The sequence below is a fragment of the Takifugu flavidus genome, chromosome 19, assembly GCF_003711565.1.
Source record: "Takifugu flavidus isolate HTHZ2018 chromosome 19, ASM371156v2, whole genome shotgun sequence".
NCBI classification, from domain to species: Eukaryota; Metazoa; Chordata; class Actinopteri; order Tetraodontiformes; family Tetraodontidae; genus Takifugu; species Takifugu flavidus.
Window position 1 is genome coordinate 1897591 of NC_079538.1, and position 18304 is coordinate 1915894.

At 48.5% G+C, this 18304-nt stretch overlaps 2 protein-coding genes across 2 annotated transcripts; both read left to right on the forward strand.

Annotated features, from left to right (window-relative positions):
* Positions 1-185: 185 nt before the first annotated feature.
* Positions 186-8706, forward strand: amd1 (adenosylmethionine decarboxylase 1). The gene is made up of 9 exons (XM_057016149.1): positions 186-508; positions 2092-2178; positions 4025-4151; positions 4239-4341; positions 5960-6002; positions 6135-6279; positions 6472-6564; positions 6657-6812; positions 6897-8706. The coding sequence occupies exons 1-9, from the start codon at positions 396-398 to the stop codon at positions 7029-7031; spliced, it is 1002 nt and encodes a 333-aa protein (XP_056872129.1). The 5' UTR covers positions 186-395; the 3' UTR covers positions 7032-8706.
* Positions 8707-9730: 1024 nt separating this feature from the next.
* On the forward strand, positions 9731-17078 carry rpf2 (ribosome production factor 2 homolog). Its single transcript, XM_057016150.1, has 10 exons — positions 9731-9915; positions 10942-11074; positions 12233-12270; positions 12474-12513; positions 12595-12676; positions 12759-12835; positions 15266-15365; positions 15449-15551; positions 15648-15792; positions 16692-17078. Exons 1-10 carry the CDS (start codon positions 9893-9895, stop codon positions 16875-16877), a joined length of 927 nt encoding a protein of 308 aa, XP_056872130.1. The 5' UTR covers positions 9731-9892; the 3' UTR covers positions 16878-17078.
* Positions 17079-18304: the final 1226 nt, after the last annotated feature.

Here is an 18304-nt window from a genome sequence, read left to right on the forward strand (position 1 = left end):
ATCATTATTAAATAAAACCATTAGCTGTGTTTGACTCCACTTTTTGATGTGACGTCACGCTGAGCCGTAGATGGCAACTCGGTTTGGACCGAACCAACCGAAGGCCCGGAAAAAATCCTCAGTGTCTGATTGGTTCAAGTGGATGTGACGCCAGCGCAGCAGCCCTATAAATCCTTCACGCCACTGCCATTCAGCGGTCGACGCAGTATGGCCGGCGATATTAGCTAGCGGTCGCTGACGCTGTTCTCTGTAAAAGGGAAAAACGCTGGAAAATCAACACCAGAATTGATTGAAAGACTTTACCTCAATAAAATCTATCCGATCGATCGAGGTTTTCTAAAATCGTGCAAGTCCCAGCCAACGATTAACAATATTTGTTGGGTGTCTGTTGTCTCATGATGAAAGATAACAGTGCACATTTCTTCGAGGGGACCGAGAAGCTACTGGAGGTGTGGTTCTCTCAACAGGATGAAAAGAAAGGAACCGGAGACCTCCGTACTATTCCAAGGTTTGTGCCATTTTGCGCGTGCGTGTGTGAAAAATGTTGGAGGCACTAGCCACATGCGTGGCCTCGTTTGGCTGTGGGGAAAAAAATCGGTAGACTAGAGTTTAATAGAGGCTTGACTCGGCGTGAGATATGTGCGTGGTGATCAGGGAGACTCTGTGTTCGTCTGTAAAGGTTTTTGGATGATTTTTAGGCTGTGTTAAGTCGGGAATCCGTTATCATCTGTACCGCCGTCACTGAAAGATGGCCACCCCCCCAACAGTGGCACATTCCACCCTCGGTCCCTTTCTTCCTTTGAGGAAATTCAAGTGGAAATAGGAGAACATTTCATGAGAATTGTGTAAAAACTGAAGTATATTTTGCGCGTATGTCTCGTATTCTAAAGCATCGACTGAAAATGGCTTTCATTTTTGACTCATGACAGCTGCTTGACGTTTTAGAATTGAACGACTCCCTCGGGCTGAATCATTTTTTTCCATTGCGGGTGCTCAGGACGTCTCCTCGTGTCTCTGACGTTTTATTTTATTAGTTTAATTAAATGCTATCGTAAAACAATATTAGTGATGAAACACCAGTTTCATCAAAACGCCATTTGTATTTGTTTTTTCCCAGCCTGACGTAGAAACTGTATGTGTACGTTTCTTTGCTGGCAGGCGGGTACAGAAACGTGATTTTTGTGTCCACGGTCACTGACCGTGGTCGAAAACTGGCTTGAATCACCTGCCGGCCCTGCTGCCACAAGTGTGCCTGGAAATTTGGTTACTTCCGGTCACGTTTTTGGCCATGGACGCTTTCCCCGCCCCCCTCTCTGATTGGCTGCTGGGTCGTCCCAACCCCGGCCGGTTTGAGAATTGCGGGCCGCGTGCAGGAAGGAGGCCTCGGCTGATTGGATGGTCGGGTTCTGCCGGGACATTGACAGAGACCATGTTGGACCTCTAAGTCCTCTGAGGGGACCAAGTCCTGTCATAGAAGTTGTGGCTGGAGGAGTTTTGTTGATCATATTAACTGTTGAGCGTGTGGGTAGTGCCAAGTCATTCCGATCTCTCTCTCTCTCTCACACACACATACACACGAAAGCAAGCAAGCAGTAGCTGTCTTTATCTGTCTTATCTGTATGTGTAAAATTGCTGGTCACATTGTTCCATTACGTATTATTTTGAACTGCGATAAGAGGCAGGACTTGTGGCAAAATCCTGGTGTCTCCTGATAAATGTTTATTTTATAAGGGATGGGCAGCTTTGAATGAACCTGTTTCACAAGTGTTGCGTTGCTCAGAGGTCAACATAATGAAGGACACTGTTGAGGATCAGCCCTGCTGACTGCCAGCGCCATGTCTAAATAAGTGCAAAGCAGGGGCACTGACCCACAAAGCTGTGCCAGCTCTGTCTGTCTGTCCAATTGTCTCTTGCTGTCTCTGCTGGATGAGCTTTTTCATTGATTAACAAATTGCTGAGTTAGCCAATAATCAGTCTCATAAATGGCCAACAGAAGCCTCTCTATTGATCTCAAGTCCTGCGAGAATGTGCATGTTTTTTTGTTTTCCAGTTGGTGATAATGTAATAAATTCAGTTATTTGTCTCTTGTAGGTTTGAGTGGGACAAACTCTTGGAGAATGTGCATTGTTTAATCATCAGTGTGACAAAGTCTGACAAGCAGGAAGCTTATATACTCAGGTGAGTACTGGCTTTGTGGCATTCTTCCGTTCCTCTCCAGATTAGCAGGAAAGATTAGACAAAGGTTACTTGTAAGGTGTGCTCAGGTGTACAGCTGATGAGCTGTGGCCGCAGTGCATGCCGGAGGCTGTAGTTATTTTAAGCATTACAAATTCCTAGAACTGTTAGTCTTTCTTCAAACATCGTCAAACTCTAACGTGCCAATGCCATCAACCTGACAAATGCCAGTCTTGGTGACATGCATGACTGCATGCATGCATAAAGACGGAACATACAGAAAATGTGTCGGACTAACGCGTCTACATGCACTTCAGTTGTCCGGTTACAGTCGGACCCCGGCAACGGTTCATGTGTCATGTAAACATACCGCTTGTTGAGACGCTTGCTAGAACCCATAGCCTGAAGCCCCACAGCAAGGACGCTACATCTCAAAATATCGTCAAAAGGATCTCTTTTATTATTTTTTTTTTTTGCCACTCATTTCAGGAAGTGAAATGTTATTTCAAGCCTTTCCTACTTGGAACTTTGAGGGTTATGGCTTACAGATGCAAACTCAAAATCAGAGTACAATGCAAGTTCAATACAAATATTTTCAGCAGAATTGTTGGTCTCCTGTCAAGGGTGTTCAGTTCATCGATGCACCTGATTCTTGGTTGGGCCTCCTGTATGAGTGACTGCATCGGTGAGGTGGGGGCACTGCTCAGGAGTGATGGAAGGCCAGGCTGCATCGTCGGCTCTGGTCTCTCATCCTCCTCTTGACACTATTGATCCAGGTCTGGTGGCCAATCAGGCACAGTAACACCTGCCTTTGGTACCTTTGGCAGTGTGGCCAGGTGTCAAGTGCTGATGGAAAAGTAAATTGGCATTTTTCAAAGCTTGTCAGCAGAAAGAAGCACAAAGTGCTGTAAAGTTTCCTGCTAGACGGCTGTGTTGAATGTGGACTTGAGAAACGCAGGCCCCTGAACCATCAGCCACTGTGGAAACGTCTGGTCAGGTAAGACACTTGTGACATTGTCTGTGGTCCAGGTGTGGTGTGACATGGGGGAATGCAACATTTGTGTTCCGCTTCTAGGGTTTGTCTTTGTAGTGGCTCTTGATGTGCCGACTCCAGCCTCAGTCCAGTCTTCCCGTGATCACGTGGTCTACTGACACAGACGGAGACCATATAAAGCCATAATCATCAAAGAAATAAAGGCTTGAACTAGTTCTGTCTAATGGCTGTATATTAGTTTCAGTTTCTGAAATGAGCGCCTCACGATTCTAATTTTGAGGTGTGTCTACTGCATGACTGCAAAGAGAAACACTCCAAAGGAGCACACAAACTGGAGTGCTGATAGGTTAAAGAGCCCATCAACCAGCAGACAAGTGGTGTTTGGAGGACAGCCTACAGTCTTTCTGCTCCAAATAGGGCTGGAGAACAGGCTGTGGGTGGATTCATTCCCATGACCATGAAACAAAAGGCATGTTGTTGATACACTTAACCAACCACACTCTAACCGGCTTAAACAAGTCCAGACCTTTTTTTCTCCCTCTTCCACGAAACTGAAACATATCTAAAACCTCTGAGTCTTTCCTCTTGCTAAATAATCCAGGCAGCGAGTTCTGGGACCTTTTCCACAAGCACACCCAGCAGCATACTTTTGCCATGAAGCATTGTTTGGTCGGGTCCCTTGCTCTCATCCTGCGTCAGGCACAGCTCGGCGCCATTTTAAGGACACTAACACTTTGATACACATTTTACTGCCACGGGGAATTTTGCCTGTGTACTAATACTGTGTGAAGACATCTGTGAATATCTTCAGGACGGGCATTAAAATACTTCTACGCTTGTTCTTATCCTCTGCAGTGAGAGTAGCATGTTTGTCTCCAAGAGACGTTTCATTTTGAAAACATGTGGGACCACCCTCTTACTGCAAGCACTGGTGCCTTTGTTGGAGCTTGCCAGGGAGTACTGTGGTTTTGATGCCATCCAGGTCAGTTTCCTGGCACTATGCTGATGTTTGTTCTTGACTCTGCTTTGTTCTAAAGTTTTGTCCCCTGTTAATGCTGTTTGTCCACAGAATTTCTTCTACTCCCGCAAGAATTTTATGAAGCCAACTCACCAAGAGTTCCCTCATCGAAACTTCCAGGAGGAAGTGGACTTTCTCAGCCAGATTTTTCCAAGTATGAAACACTGTCATCTTGCTATCACACTTTCTTGCTCCTGAGAAATCTCTAAAGCTTTAGTTCTGGCAGTGCTCATTTCCACTCATGGCCATGAATGAGATACACACAGTGTGAGTTCTAGTCTTTCATGAAAACTTTTGAACTTGTTGGCAACAGTCACGACAAGGTTTCCCTCCAGGTTAGAAAGTTGACTAGTGTGATCTCTCTTATCTCAGAACCAATCACGTCTTTTTTTTTTATAAACGGTGAAGTAAATTTTGGCTTTGACATGTGTACATGTGTTCACCTTGCCTTTAAGGAAATACCAACACGCAAAGAAGTTTAAAATGGAAAAGGTCTAAAACACAAGCATGGAAAACTGCAAATTTCTATAAATAGGACTCTAGTGATGTAGGAGGGCATTGAGATTGGATCTCAAGGAAGATATTAAAGGAGCTGAGTGGGCAAGAGCTTGTTTAAAAGCTCAGTGACAAACTATTAATACTTGACCAAGTGTGTGATGTCACCCACTGGTTGGGAAGGGCCGTTTCAAAGTAAGGAGTATGGTTTACAGGATGTCGCCATCTTGAGTGTTGAGCCAGAATCCACCATATTTGGATAAGAGGGCGGAGCCAGAGGAGTAAGTCTGTGCAGTCTGCCCACAGACGTATGTCAGGCATGTCAATCAAATAGACTCGCCCCCATTTTTAAAGGATTAATATCTAATTAATCAGGGTTCTGGATGGTGAACTTTAGCTGTGGACACTGATAAAAGGGGGGTGTCAGTTAAAATTGAAAGTTTGAATTGGAGCTGGAACTGTTGCGCTTGAGTCACCTCTGTGTTGACTTCCCTTTTCAGACTAGAAGACGCTGTCATCTTTCATATCTAGTCCATCTGGAAACTAATGCAGCAAGATAAGAATGCACAAGATAAGAACCTTTTGTCAAGGAAGTTTGGTTTGGCAGCGAGTTCTGGTTACATGAAGAAGGGGGCAGGTCATCACTGGGAAATGCTCTTGCAGCAGCCTTTTGACAGTCTGAGCCCCTTATATCAGTTCATAAGTGCTAACAATGATATACATTACCCCGAGAAACCCAACGCGTGGTCCCTTGTCATTCCAGATATAACTGGGACATGTTCAACCTGAGAAAGCTTGTTTAACTGTGTGGGAGTGTCCTAAGTTGGCAGCACTCTAGCTCAAGTCAGCAGTACCAGATAAGTACTGGGTGCTTGGCCAAACATTGTAGTTTAGGGACGTATGCAGCTCAGTTTTGTTAGTCTCAGTGGAAGACCCCTGCAGACCAGGAGGAGGGTGGCTCTATGCTGGCCAGGCTGAAGTATCCTGGATTCTAGAGATGCGTGTTGCTGTAGAAAAGCTAGCCTGTGGAAATGGGGTTAAAGCACAAGGGTGGACGTTGCCACGCAGCAACACAATCAGGCTTTGGCACCTGTTCTATGTGCAGTGAGGTCTGCTTCTATTCATTTCTGCCATTAGTGCGGCATGTATGTTCTTCAAAATCAGACATGGGGAGTTCAATAAGAGGGTGAAACCAAGTGTCAATTAGAAACTGCTTTGTTGGACAAAAGTGGGTATTTATGGCGTCAAATCTGAAACTGTTTGCTGGTTTCTTGTAGACGGAGCAGCCTACTGTATGGGACGTTTAAACTCTGACTGCTGGTAAGTGTCTGTCTATATTAGAAAGTTTTACCCAACATGTCAAACCAGTAAGCTGAGCTTCCTGACCATCTCCTCAAGTGTGTGTGTGGGTACCATTGTGGTCCTTAACAAGCTGTCCTCCTCCCATCTCAGGTACCTGTTTACCCTGGACCTGCCAGAGTTCTGGGAAAACAAGCATGCAGATCAGACACTGGAAGTTTTGATGAGTGACCTTGATCCAGCAATTATGGACCAGTTCTATATGAAAGATGGTGTTTCTGCAAGTGATGTCACTCATGTAAGACCTGACCCAGGGGCTGCAGGGCTGTCTGAACTTACCCGGGGGGGTGGGGGGGGTGTTGGACCTGTGTCTGACTCCTTATGTCCATCTTGTATCAGAAATAACTGGTTGCAGTCGCTTTAATGTTGGAAAAGCCGTTTTGTTTCCTGTGAGCGTCACAGATTTGACAAATGTCTCTTCCTGTCACAGATGAGTGGAATTTGTGACCTAATACCAGGTTCTGTTATCGACGCCACAATGTTTAACCCCTGTGGATACTCAATGAATGGGATGAAGGCTGATGTGAGTTGTGCTCCTTTCCTGCAGCTCTTCTGAGGTCGCTGGGCATCGACAGGACGTGACTTTTGTTTTCTCTCCCTCCCTCTCCCATCCAGGGAACATACTGGACTATTCACATCACCCCTGAACCGGAGTTCTCCTACGTCAGTTTTGAAACCAACCTCTCCCAAACGTCGTACGACGATCTTGTCAGGAGGGTGGTTGAAATCTTCAAGCCAGGAAAACTTGTCACCACCCTTTTTGTCAATCAGGTGTGTTTTTGAAAGCCGTTTTCTTCTAATCCTGATTCTGATCAGCCGTAGCTGCCGTTGTGACGCAGACGATTGTCGTTTCAGAGCTCCAAATGTCGCAGCGTCTTTTCTTCAGCCCAGAAGCTTGAGGGCTACAAGCGTCTTGACCGCCAGCTGGCACAGTTCAACGATTACAATTTCGTCTTCACAAGTTATGCCCAGCAGAACCAACAGAGCTGAGGCTGTAGGATGAAGAGGCGGAGAAAGGAAGGGGGCTGCTTTGCAGTGGCACGCCCCCCACCATCCTGCCTCTCCACCCCCCCCTGGTGTAGCCACCACAGCACCGGTGGCGTGGTGGCCGCCAGCCCTCCTCTATCCTCCAGCTTAGACTGTTTGCATTGTGGTACCTGTAACCTGGATATCTTGCATGAAAGCTCTTCTCTCTGTTTTGCTATTCTAGCTCACTCTTGCTGTGACCTTGAAGTGCATGTAGAGGAACTAAACAGGCTCTGTTTCAGGCCGTCCACTACCCAGTACAATGGCCCATTCCTACAGGTGTCGCCCCTCATCCTCCACAGACAAGGTTTCCGACCACACTAGGCCTGAGGCCCTGACATGCTCAGCACGGCTCTTCTGTGTACTTTCATAGCACCAAACTGAAGTCCTCTCAGTCCAACAGGAGCTTTGGAGTTTTTAAAGTCCCACTGTTGGACAGCAGTGGGACTGTTGGAAAGGTTTAGTGATTTCTTGGAAGGTTCTTTTCTGAGGCCCCGTCCCCCCCCATTTGGATAAATTGTGAATGTAAGTGGGGGTGGGGGGTTGACAATGTTTCGTGTCTCTAGAGAAAAGCCTGGAGCCAGTGTAGTTTTGAGCTGAATGTAGAACTCCAGGAGAACACAGAGCCCAAAATGAGCCATTCTAGTCACCATTGTCCAGTCCCCTCACCAGCAGAGCCAGCTTGTCAGCTGACTCCAGAACTGTAACGTAAGCAGACACTTCTCGCATCACGTTTTACCCCCCCCCCCCCCCCCCCCCCAATGCAGGAGTCTGTAAGTACACAATGGAAGCCACCTGTCTGAGCATGCCGGGTCCATCCTGGATCATTCCACGTCCCACCCCACATAAATGGCATTTTATGAAATTGATTGTGCCCAGATGTTTTCAGCTGTAAAAATGTGACTCCCCCAGCACTATTCTTTTTAGGATCAATGCTGTTTGTTCCCTGATGGGGGAAGAATTCTGTAACACTGTAGTGCATGTGACTGTGACTACTAGTGCTGTGTTGCTTGGCTGTGTTAGCGCACCGGCTCTCACCCTTTTACGTTGGTTTCCGGTCTTTCTGCGGGCCCACTGCTTCAGCTTGGACGTGTCGTTGCAGCTTCAGCATCCTCGTGTGTTTGGAAGGTGGGGGTTTAGTCTGGTTTTATTCTCTTCCTGAGGACCAATTAACCTTTCCATGAGCTGTTGCGCATCGCCGCCACGTGGCTGCAGTGATGACTGAAAGCTGCTTCCTCACGGTTAGCCTTATTAGCTTGGATCCTTGGTCTTTTTCATTTTCATACAATGTGAACTCCACATTTTTGCAGTTGAGAGAATTTTATACAAAAGAGATTTTGTATTTTCTTCTGTGGACCAATCTCACCCACCAGTTCAACACTTCATTTGGTTGTCAAATCTTTGTTCACACCCTGTTTTCTTAGGTTAAAGGGTGGTCAATTGAAGGCCGACCATGATTTTCTCTGAACTGAGACTGGGGGGAGGGGGCGTAGCTGTGGGGGCTTTCTCTAGATGTACTGAAATGGAAACTTGCTGTTCTTTAACTCTTTTGCTGTTCCTTGGATTGTCAAGATGTGCTGAATATATCTGTTCTGCGCTCAGTGCTTCAATAAATAAGATACTTCTCTGTGCACCTGCATTGTGACTTTTTCTTGGACTTTTTTTCGGGAAATAACGAGCAAAAGCTTCTAACTCCAAACTCACTGCTGGTCCTGACGGGTCAGAACACACTGCATCATTGAATTGCTCCTTTTGTATGGGACTGCAGACCATGTCCACCACTGAAAGCCCAGTGTCCACGTGCGCGTCGTAACTGGACCGTAGGGTGCTGGAGAAGCTCTCAGGCCAGTGGCCGTCGGGCACATCACTCCTCTACTCTGCTGTTCCAAATGTGTGTGAGGGGGAGGAGACCAAGAAGCCCAAAACTGTGTCTGAAGGCCAGCAGCACTCCCTCCACCGTCACCAGGAAGTCTCCACAGATGGAAGTAAAAGCTGCCACAAGACTCGGGAACGATGTCCGCCCCAGCCCTGCTGAAGCGCACACACCCTAACAGAGGTCTGCATATCAGGACTTTGGTGTGACCATTCCACCTTAAGATGTTTGCCTTTATCAGCAAAACAAAACAGGTTTGAGGAGCACAATGATGGTATGAAAGTGTTAAGTTGGCCTCCAAACATTCTGGAGCTCCACCCAGCATCCTCCTTAAGGCCCTTACAGCTAGGTTCACACACACAAGTTCTGCTGCTCACATCCAGATACCACAGCAACCCTTCATGGATCCGGTGGATCTTAACAGGTCAGGGCTGATCTGGGTCCTCCTGCCATCAAACCTGGAACCTTTTTGAGAGAGGCTGGTCCACCACAGCCAAAAGCAATATTCGCCACTCGCTATCTAGTGAGTTGGCTCGAGCGAAAGACTGAGCGTTTAGCTCAGCCATGAGCTGAAATTCCACTTTTCAAGGGCCAGTCGGCCGTGGCCACAGCAGGATATGCTTCATTCGATGGAAAGATGGAACCCTGTGAGCAGGTGACTTCACAAATTCATCAATTTATACATATATATATATATTGTGTGTGTGTGTGGTGTGTGTGTGTGTGTGTGTGTGTGTGTGTGTGTGTGTGTGTGTGTGTGTGTGTGTGTGTGTGTGTGTAGATATTTGCCATTGCAATTATCATCACTGACCACAAGGTGGCAATCATGAGCAATCACCGTTTGCGCTTCTCCGGGAAGAAGAACAAAAACAACAGTTTCCGCCTTTTGCTCTCACGTGGCGGAGCGAGCGAGACGAGTGGCTAACCTGCTACCGGCAATCAAGTCTGAACCATGACGCAGTTAAATGGGATAACGTAAGTTTGAAGAAGAAAAGTTATTAAGTGCTTGTACTTTCTCCGTCACGAATTTACCTTTCTTCCGTTAAGCCCAACGTTACCTCTGTTTAAATATTACTTCAATAGACAAATATGTTGAGATGTGTGCTGAGAGCAGAAATACATTAAACTGGCACCACTCCTTTAAATCGGGGTTTTCTAGAAAAGGTCCAATTCAGACAGTCAATATGTTGACACAAAATAAACACCATCGGCATCAAATGATCGTAATAATAGTGAGATGAAGCACTGAAGTGGTGGTTGTAACGGTCTTTCATGATGGTGTGTGTGTATGTGTGTGTGTGTGGTGTGTGTGTGTGTGTGTGTGTGTTTTGAACTGGTGTGTTGAACTTTTGACCAACGAGGTCTCTGTCACACCTGACCCTTGAATTGAAATGAACCGTGGTGTGTGTCTGCTCCCTCCACACACTTATTTGGAAAGTACGGGTCGCTTAAACGTTGCAAAGGGCCAAAATGGTACCAAGAAGGCTGCCCGTGGACTCTCTGACGTCCATGCTGTCCACTGTTGCCCCCTCAGTGTTGCAGCACACGTGAAGGTGGAACGATGATGATGATGATGATGATGATGATGAAGACGTGTGAGAGGAGGGCATAAACAACCAGGCCCCTCTCAGTAGGGGTCAGACCTGCTACTGCTGGTGATGTGAACAACATCCCTCGCTGATGCGCTAACTTCAGGGTGAAAGCAGAGTTAGCCTGCTGCTAAAATGCCTCTTGGGACCAAAGAACTGTAGAAACCAGTTTTTCCTTTGTGCACAGATGCTTGTAAAGTGCAACAACAGCTAATTAGTCTCACCCTGTAAAGCCTCCGGTCCGTTTAAAAAGCTGCATTACAGCTTGTGCTACCCTCTAGCAACCACCAGCTCTCACCAATAATGTAGAAATAAGCAAAGGGCACAAAGTCCTACGTGTTTTTAAGCAGGGACGGGTCAGAACAGTAAGCTGCAGATTATAATAAGTGCCCTGGTTATTTTTGTTGGCCAGAAACCCGAAAACCAAGCGCTCAAAGCGGTTCCTGGAGAGCCGAGCCCCCAAGCTGGTGGAGGATGGGAAGAGCGCCATGATCATGAAGGGAGGAAACACCAGTCAGCTCATCAGCAACGTCCTCAAAGACATCGTAAGTAAGCCGATAGTCTTGGAAACCATCCGGCCCTGCGCTGCCTCACAAACATCCACTTCAATCTACTGTTTGGGTGGGAATTTCAATGAGACCGCGTCAAACGGTGGCAGGACTTTAAAATATAGCCACATACATGTGCTAAGCAGTGCTAATGAGCTGCACAAACTAAAGCTGCTCATCATCTATAAACACACATGTGAACCACTTCATGGGATGATGTCAGCCGAGGGGTAGGAGGTGTTTTAAAGCCTTTGGCCTGGTTAAGGGTGGAAGCTTTAAAACAAGTGCTGGGATGAATCCTGATGAGAAATATTCATCCTTCGACAGCACAAGTGTCTCTCATTATCCCTCTCGGATATTAAACCCATTTTCAAACCGCATCGGTCTGAAACGTCCTCATGGCCTGGTCCTTCTGTTTGTGCTGTAAGACACAAGCTGGCCTCTTGCCTGGGAAACCAAGCAAGGTCAGCCTGAGCCCTGGGGGACTGACAAGCCTTTACCGAAATAAAACCCCACCATTCACATCCTCGTATATATCATCACTGCGCAAAACCCAAATGTGCTTGGTGCATCAAAAGGTTAAACAAGTCTAATTTAGCCCCTTTAGTCTGCACCATTAGTGGATTTCAACCCTGTGACGCTGGCACCGACCCAAGTGATATGACTTGAGTAGGCTCCTGAAAGTGCAGATGACCTGGAACGGTTGTGCGTCTGTGTTTGGACCAGGGTCACGTCAGAGTGACAACAGAGGCGGAGTGTCGTGTCCTCAGCCTAGCCGGAGCAGTGCTGTGTGGCATGTGGGGTGCCTCTGCCCCGCGCTGCTTTGTCACGTCCTGCCAGCACCTCCTTGAGCTCAACATCATGCCTGCCATGTGGTCCAGGAGCACTCCCCTGGAACAGCTGCAATGCTCCTAAAGGCCTTGACAACTGTGTCTCTGTTAAAACCTGCAGAAATATACACAGCTGGTCATCGCCAGCCTCCCTCTGGCCAGGTGGCCCCTTGGACACCACCAGACATTTGGCCATTATCCCCTCGAGCTAAGCCAGGACTCCACACCCTACTGCACCCTACTGCTTCTCCCTCTCTGCTCATGTGCTTTTGTTAATTGAGCATTATTACTATCAGCATTATCTAAATTGTCTTTTTCCCTACAGTATGCCCTGAAGAAGCCAAATGCAGTTCTGTATAAAAAGTAAGTGGAGAGTGTATTTTTGATGGGGGTTGGATCCCTCTGCTCACAGGCACACAGGTGTTTCGTGCCAGTACACAAAGAAACCGTCTGTCTTGGGACCGGTTTGGCTTGTTTCATTCATGTTTGATATCACAAATTGAAATCGAGCTTCTGTGGCTTCTACCAACTCTCCTGAGCTAACTGTGCCTGTAACTACTTGTCAGGAAGAATATAACTCGGCCCTTTGAGGACTCGACGTCACTGGTAGGTGTGGAAAACCCCAAAATGCCGCGACCCTGTTTACACCTGCTCTTCTCATGGTTTGACCTCTGTTTGACATCCTAGGAGTTTTTTTCCAAGAAGACGGATTGCTCTCTGTTCCTATTTGGGTCGCACAGCAAAAAGCGCCCGGACAACCTCATACTGGGTAAAACCAGTGGCTGGGTGACTTGGGTGGGAATCGCGTTGATAAATGAAGCATCCTGAAACTGCATGTGTTTTGTTTGCAGGGCGCCTGTTTGACTTTCACGTCCTTGATATGATTGAACTGGGAATTGAGAAGTTCTCCTCTCTGAGTGACATCAAGGTACTGGTTTCTGTTTTATATGGGTCTCTTCACGCGTTGTCTCTGCTTGGCTGGGCCTACAGTTCTCCACACAGCTTATTGCACAAGCTCACTAAACCACAATGTAGAGCTGAGGAGAACCTAGAAGTTCCCTGAAGTCAGGAACAGGCTTGTCATGTGGCGGTTAGGTCGGCCATTGCTGTGGTGGTGTAGTCATACGCTGCACGCGTTGCTCTGCCTGACGGTGTCAAACGCCCTGGCTTAAGAGCCTCTCCCAGGTTTGCTTTGATGTTAACAGACAATGAAGGTCTGCACATACCGCCTCAGTTGGATGGGAAGATGACTGCATGAGTACAGTGGGACCTCTACTTACGAATTTAATTTGTTCCAGAAGTTGCTTTGTAACCTGAAAATTACATAAGTAGAGACGCGTTTTCCACGTAAATGCCCTAATCCGTTCCAAGCCCCCAAAAATTCAGACATAATTTTTATAAATCATAAAAATGCATCAAAACATGTAACAAATACATTTTACAATTAGATTACCGCACAATAAATGTAGGAATTCAGTGAAAGGCTTCTCCAGGAACAAAATGAACTTTATTAGAGGCTAATCTTACATTAGCTGTCATTACTAGCAACGAACGTTAACACTTGCCCAGCCCCACAGTTCCATGAGGATGGTCCTTGTGTCCCTAAAGCAGCTGCTGCCAGTGCTGCTCGTCTGCTCCATTAGCAACATCTCCTAATGGCACCAACGCTGTCGTTGTTGGTAACGGGGTTTTCTGCACCGTTTCAAACAAACGTTTAGATCCATTCGTGTTATCACAAAGACCTGGGTGAGTTTGTGGTTCATCTGTTTAGCTTAATGCTCACATCCCTCTCAGGAATGTCCTTTTGGACATTAACAGTTTGTAACATCGCCACTAGGGGGCGCCAACAACCTTAAAGTGCTTGAAATGTTTGTCCACCAACCAGGGAGTTGGTGTGGAGCGCTGCACATTTCCAGGGTTATCTCACTCTTGGACTGGAAAAGTGAGTGAGCGTTTGTATGTGAGGCCCCTGAAGTAGAGGTCAGAGGACGGGTCAGGGAGGGGAGTGTTGGGACTAGAGGACTGGTCAGTGAGGGGAGTGTTGGGACTAGAGGACTGGTCAGTGAGAGGAGTGTTGGGACTAGAGGACTGGTCAGGGGGGGAGTGTTGAGACTAGAGGACTGGTCAGGGAGGGGAGTGTTGGGACTAGAGGACTGGTCAAGGGGAGGGGAGTGTTGAGACTAGAGGACTGGTCAGTGAGAGGAGTGTTGGGACTAGAGGACTGGTCAGTGAGGGGAGTGTTGAGACTAGAGGACTGGTCAGGGAGGGGAGTGTTGGGACTAGAGGACTGGTCAGGGAGGGGAGTGTTGGGACTAGAGGACGGGTCAGTGAGAGGGAGGGGAGTGTTGGGACTAGAGGACTGGTCAGGGAGGGGAGTGTTGGGACTAGAGGACAGGTCAGGGAGGGGAGTGTTGGGACTAGAGGACAGGTCAGGGAGGGGAGTGTTGATACTAGAGGACTGGTCAGGGAGGGGAGTGTTGGGACTAGAGGACTGGTCAGGAAGGGGAGTGTTCAGACTAGAGGACGGGTCAGGGAGGGGAGTGTTCGGACTAGAGGACTGGTCAGGGAGGGGAGTGTTCGGACTAGAGGACAGGTCAGGGAGGGGAGTGTTGATACTAGAGGACGGGTCAGGGAGGGGAGTGTTGGACTAGAGGACTGGTCAGGGAGGGGGAGTGTTGAGACTAGAGGACTGGTCAGTGAGGGGAGTGTTGGGACTAGAGGACGGGTCAGGGAGGGGAGTGTTGAGACTAGAGGACGGGTCAGGGAGGGAGTGTTGGGACTAGAGAACTGGTCAGTGAGGGGAGTGTTGGGACTAGAGGACTGGTCAGGGAGGGGAGTGTTGGGACTAGAGGACTGGTCAGGGAGGGGAGTGTTGAGACTAGAGGACTGGTCAGGGAGGGGAGTGTGTTTGGGACTAGAGGACTGGTCAGGGAGGGGGAGTGTGGGACTAGAGGACTGGTCAGGGAGGGGGAGTGTGGGACTAGAGGACTGGTCAGGGAGGGGTGTGTTGGGACTAGAGACTGGTCAGGGAGGGGAGTGTTGGGACTAGAGGACTGGTCAGTGAGGGGAGTGTTGGGACTAGAGGACTGGTCAGGGAGGGGAGTGTTGGGACTAGAGGACTGGTCAGTGAGGGGAGTGTTGAGACTAGAGGACTGGTCAGGGAGGGGAGTGTTGGGACTAGAGGACTGGTCAGGGAGGGGAGTGTTGGGACTAGAGGACTGGTCAGGGAGGGGAGTGTTGGGACTAGAGGACTGGTCAGGGAGGGGAGTGTTGGGACTAGAGGACTGGTCAGGGAGTGGGTGTTGTCCATGTGGGTGTTGAACATGGAGGCCTGAGACTTGACTTGTGTGTGATGCAGGCCAGCAAGTGTCCTGAGGGAACCAAACCCATGCTGCTGTTTGCAGGAGAGGCATTTGACACCGACAACGAACACAAACGTCTCAAGAGTCTGCTAATAGGTTGGTACTTCGTTCAGACTGAGCCAGATGTGTTGTTTCACACCAATGGGGTGAAGCTGATCAAAGGCAAACATTTCTGTCAGACTTTTTCAGAGGTCCAAATGTGTCTGCGGTGCGTCTGGCCGGGTTGGAGCATGTTTTGCACTTCACGTCACTAGACGGAAAGATCTACATGCGCAGCTACAGGTAGGTGGACGTGTATATTATACCCCACGGAGTTGGGATTAAATCTCAGCCACAGTAGAAGAACTGATGAGGACTAATAGGGTGGCACTGCTACAGGTCTTTGTTGAAGAAGTCTGGCTGCAGAACACCCAGAATCGAGCTGGAGGAGATCGGACCGTCGCTCGATTTGGTCTTGAGGAGGACACATTTGGCCTCGGATGACTTGTATAAGTTAGCCCACAGAAAGCCAAAGGCTCTAAAGGTAACGCCTCACTCTCCCTTCACCGAAAGTAGCAGCCCACCAGTCTCTCCTGTGGAAAGACTGGTGGGCCTAAATCTGGTCTTTACCGTCGGATTTTCTTCAAAACAGCAACTTGTCCTGAAGGGGGCGCCAGAGGACCTAGTTTGCCCAGTCTTAACTGTGGACGCGGGTCATTGACGTCTTGGAACGTTTAGTTCTCCCAAATGTTGGCTGAACAAAATATTAATCAGAGGTGATACCAAACCTGCCAAACCGCAAGTCAGGTGAAGCAGCAGATAAGACAATTTCCTGGAGTTAGCGTCATCACTCAGCCTATGTTCATGTGGTTTTACTAGCAAGGGATTTGTTCTGATTAGCAGCTTGTTAAAGAAAAAGCACCTGTAAAGGTAGCATGAAGCTAATGCTGACAGCCAGCTAATGCTCTGCTGGGGGACACTGAGGAAGGTAGAATGAGCAGGGGTGGGGGGGGCAGAGCAGACACTGGAATTTAAGCTAACCCAGTGTTGGAATGACGAGACCACCAGCTGAGACTGGGAGGATGAGCAGCCCCACGGCACAAATGGCAAGTCACCCTGATCGCAGGCTGTTTCCTCTGCTTCTATAAGACCCGGCACCTTGGGGGCCCTGGGGCCACTGTGGGGCCAGCTCAGCATCAGAGGAGGGACACTGCAAAGGAGGCTAAAGCGGCATGACTATAAACACAGCCATGAGTTTAAGTGGTGGCCTTTTTCAAACTGGCTACTGTCCTCCTCAGTCATGATGTGGCCACCTCCTAATGCGCTGTTGATCCAGTTAGACAGGAATGTTTCTAGATGGCTTCAGTAGCACCTTCTCTTCTGTGTCTGCTCACATGATGGACCAGCACGCCTCCACAGCTTATGTGTGTTTAACCCTCACAGGCTAAAAAGAAGAAGAACATTTCCCATGATGCATTTGGCACCAAGTTCGGCCGTGTGCACATGCAGAAGCAGGATCTGTCCAAACTGCGCACGCGTAAGATGAAGGGGCTGAGGAAGAGGAAAGGAAGGGCGGCTGTCGGGGAACAGGACGGACCCGCCCCCAAAGAGGCCAGAGTGGCGAGCTGAGGGTCACCTGACCAGACGCTGCTCCTCGGACCACAGGCGCTCTCTGCCTACATCCTTTCTTCACTTCACCTCTTTACATGATGAACTTGTTTTCTTGACTCAGTGCAAGTTTAAATGCTGAAACCTGAGCTATTTTGAAGCCCGTCGTGGCTGTAAACCTATGAATGCAAACTCACCTAATACAGCTTCTAATACACAAAAGGTGTTTGTGGATACTTGTGGGGCTCTGGTGACACCAGTCGTCCGGACCTGCAGCGCTACCCTGGTAGAAAAGGGGAACCAGGTTTGTGTTGGCAACATTGACCGTTGCTGCTCCTCGCTGGCGTTCACCTGGAGGCTCGCGTGTGCCGCCGTCGCATCAGCACACCTGTCCGTCTTGATGAGTCGGCCCGAGACCCGCAGAGGGGACAGGACGGGTGGTCCGCAGGTCTAACTGCAGCCACGGGCATCTTCAGCACTGCACTTTAAATCACTATTTGATGAAATGGCTCCTCCATCTGTCGGAATGTTCCTAGTGTGTATATACGCTTCCATATATGGAAAGGTGTGGCCAGATGGCTGCACATCCACATGTGTGCACCTGTGCGTATGTATGCTCCCCTGACTGTACGTGTATGTATAGTTAGATACGCACATGCGTGTACACGTTTATACACATGTGTATACATATAGATGGATGCACATCTAAGCTAACGGCCCCCAGTCCCCAACCAAGGTGAAGGAGATCCTTCAGGACTTCTGATCAACGCACCGTCATGGCTGCACTGAGCCACCGTAACTGGTTACTGGTGGTTACTGGCTGCAGCTACTAATGGACATTCCACTGTACCTGCCTGCTGAAGGCTGAAATGTGTGTTCAGTGGGAAGTCCTCGCTACTCTGCTGATGCTGGCATGTGTGGTGCACAGTGAACTGGTTTTACTGGGACACACCAGTGGTCGGCTGGGAAATGACAGCGCTCCACCGAGCCACCAATTTCCCCACCAATTGTATCTAAACCCAGAACACCCCTGTGTGTTCGTGTCGGGGTGCAGTTCTGCCTTTGATGGAGGGGCAAGTTAAAAGAGTACAAGTTAAACAGTAGTATCGGAGCGCGTGCCCGACGGTGAGACCACAGGATGCTTTATGATCAAAGAACCCCTGGCTTTTGATCCTTGGAATCAAGGTCAAGTCTCCGGACTCCGCAGCACCATTATCCACGTTGCTGGATTATAGGTAGTAATTTTGCTAACTACCAGCTAATCACCGTGTAATAACAGCACCGGCGGTGTTGCGGTCTGCGTCGTTCAGACGTGCTCGAGCTTGTTTGGCGCGTGGAGGCTCGGTTCTCTGCTCCAGGCTGTAAGTGACACCGAGGCTCCCCGGGCTGCCTTATTTTTAGCCCCTGGTAGTGAGACCGTTGAGGAGCAGCTGGACGTGTGAGGGACC

What these genes read in the sequence shown, in the direction of transcription:
- rpf2 (XM_057016150.1), top strand. Translation starts at nt 9,893, where the DNA reads ATGACGCAGTTAAATGGGATAAC. An exon ending in GCAACGTCCTCAAAGACATC is followed by an intron (nt 11,075 to 12,232) that starts GTAAGTAAGCCG and finishes TTTTCCCTACAG; the next exon opens with TATGCCCTGAAGAAGCCAAA. An exon ending in CCCGGACAACCTCATACTGG is followed by an intron (nt 12,677 to 12,758) that starts GTAAAACCAGTG and finishes TTTTGTTTGCAG; the next exon opens with GGCGCCTGTTTGACTTTCAC.
- amd1 (XM_057016149.1), top strand. Translation starts at nt 396, where the DNA reads ATGATGAAAGATAACAGTGCACATTTCTTCGAGGGGACCGAGAAGCTA. An exon ending in GTGGTTTTGATGCCATCCAG is followed by an intron (nt 4,152 to 4,238) that starts GTCAGTTTCCTG and finishes GTTTGTCCACAG; the next exon opens with AATTTCTTCTACTCCCGCAA. An exon ending in CGTTTAAACTCTGACTGCTG is followed by an intron (nt 6,003 to 6,134) that starts GTAAGTGTCTGT and finishes CTCCCATCTCAG; the next exon opens with GTACCTGTTTACCCTGGACC.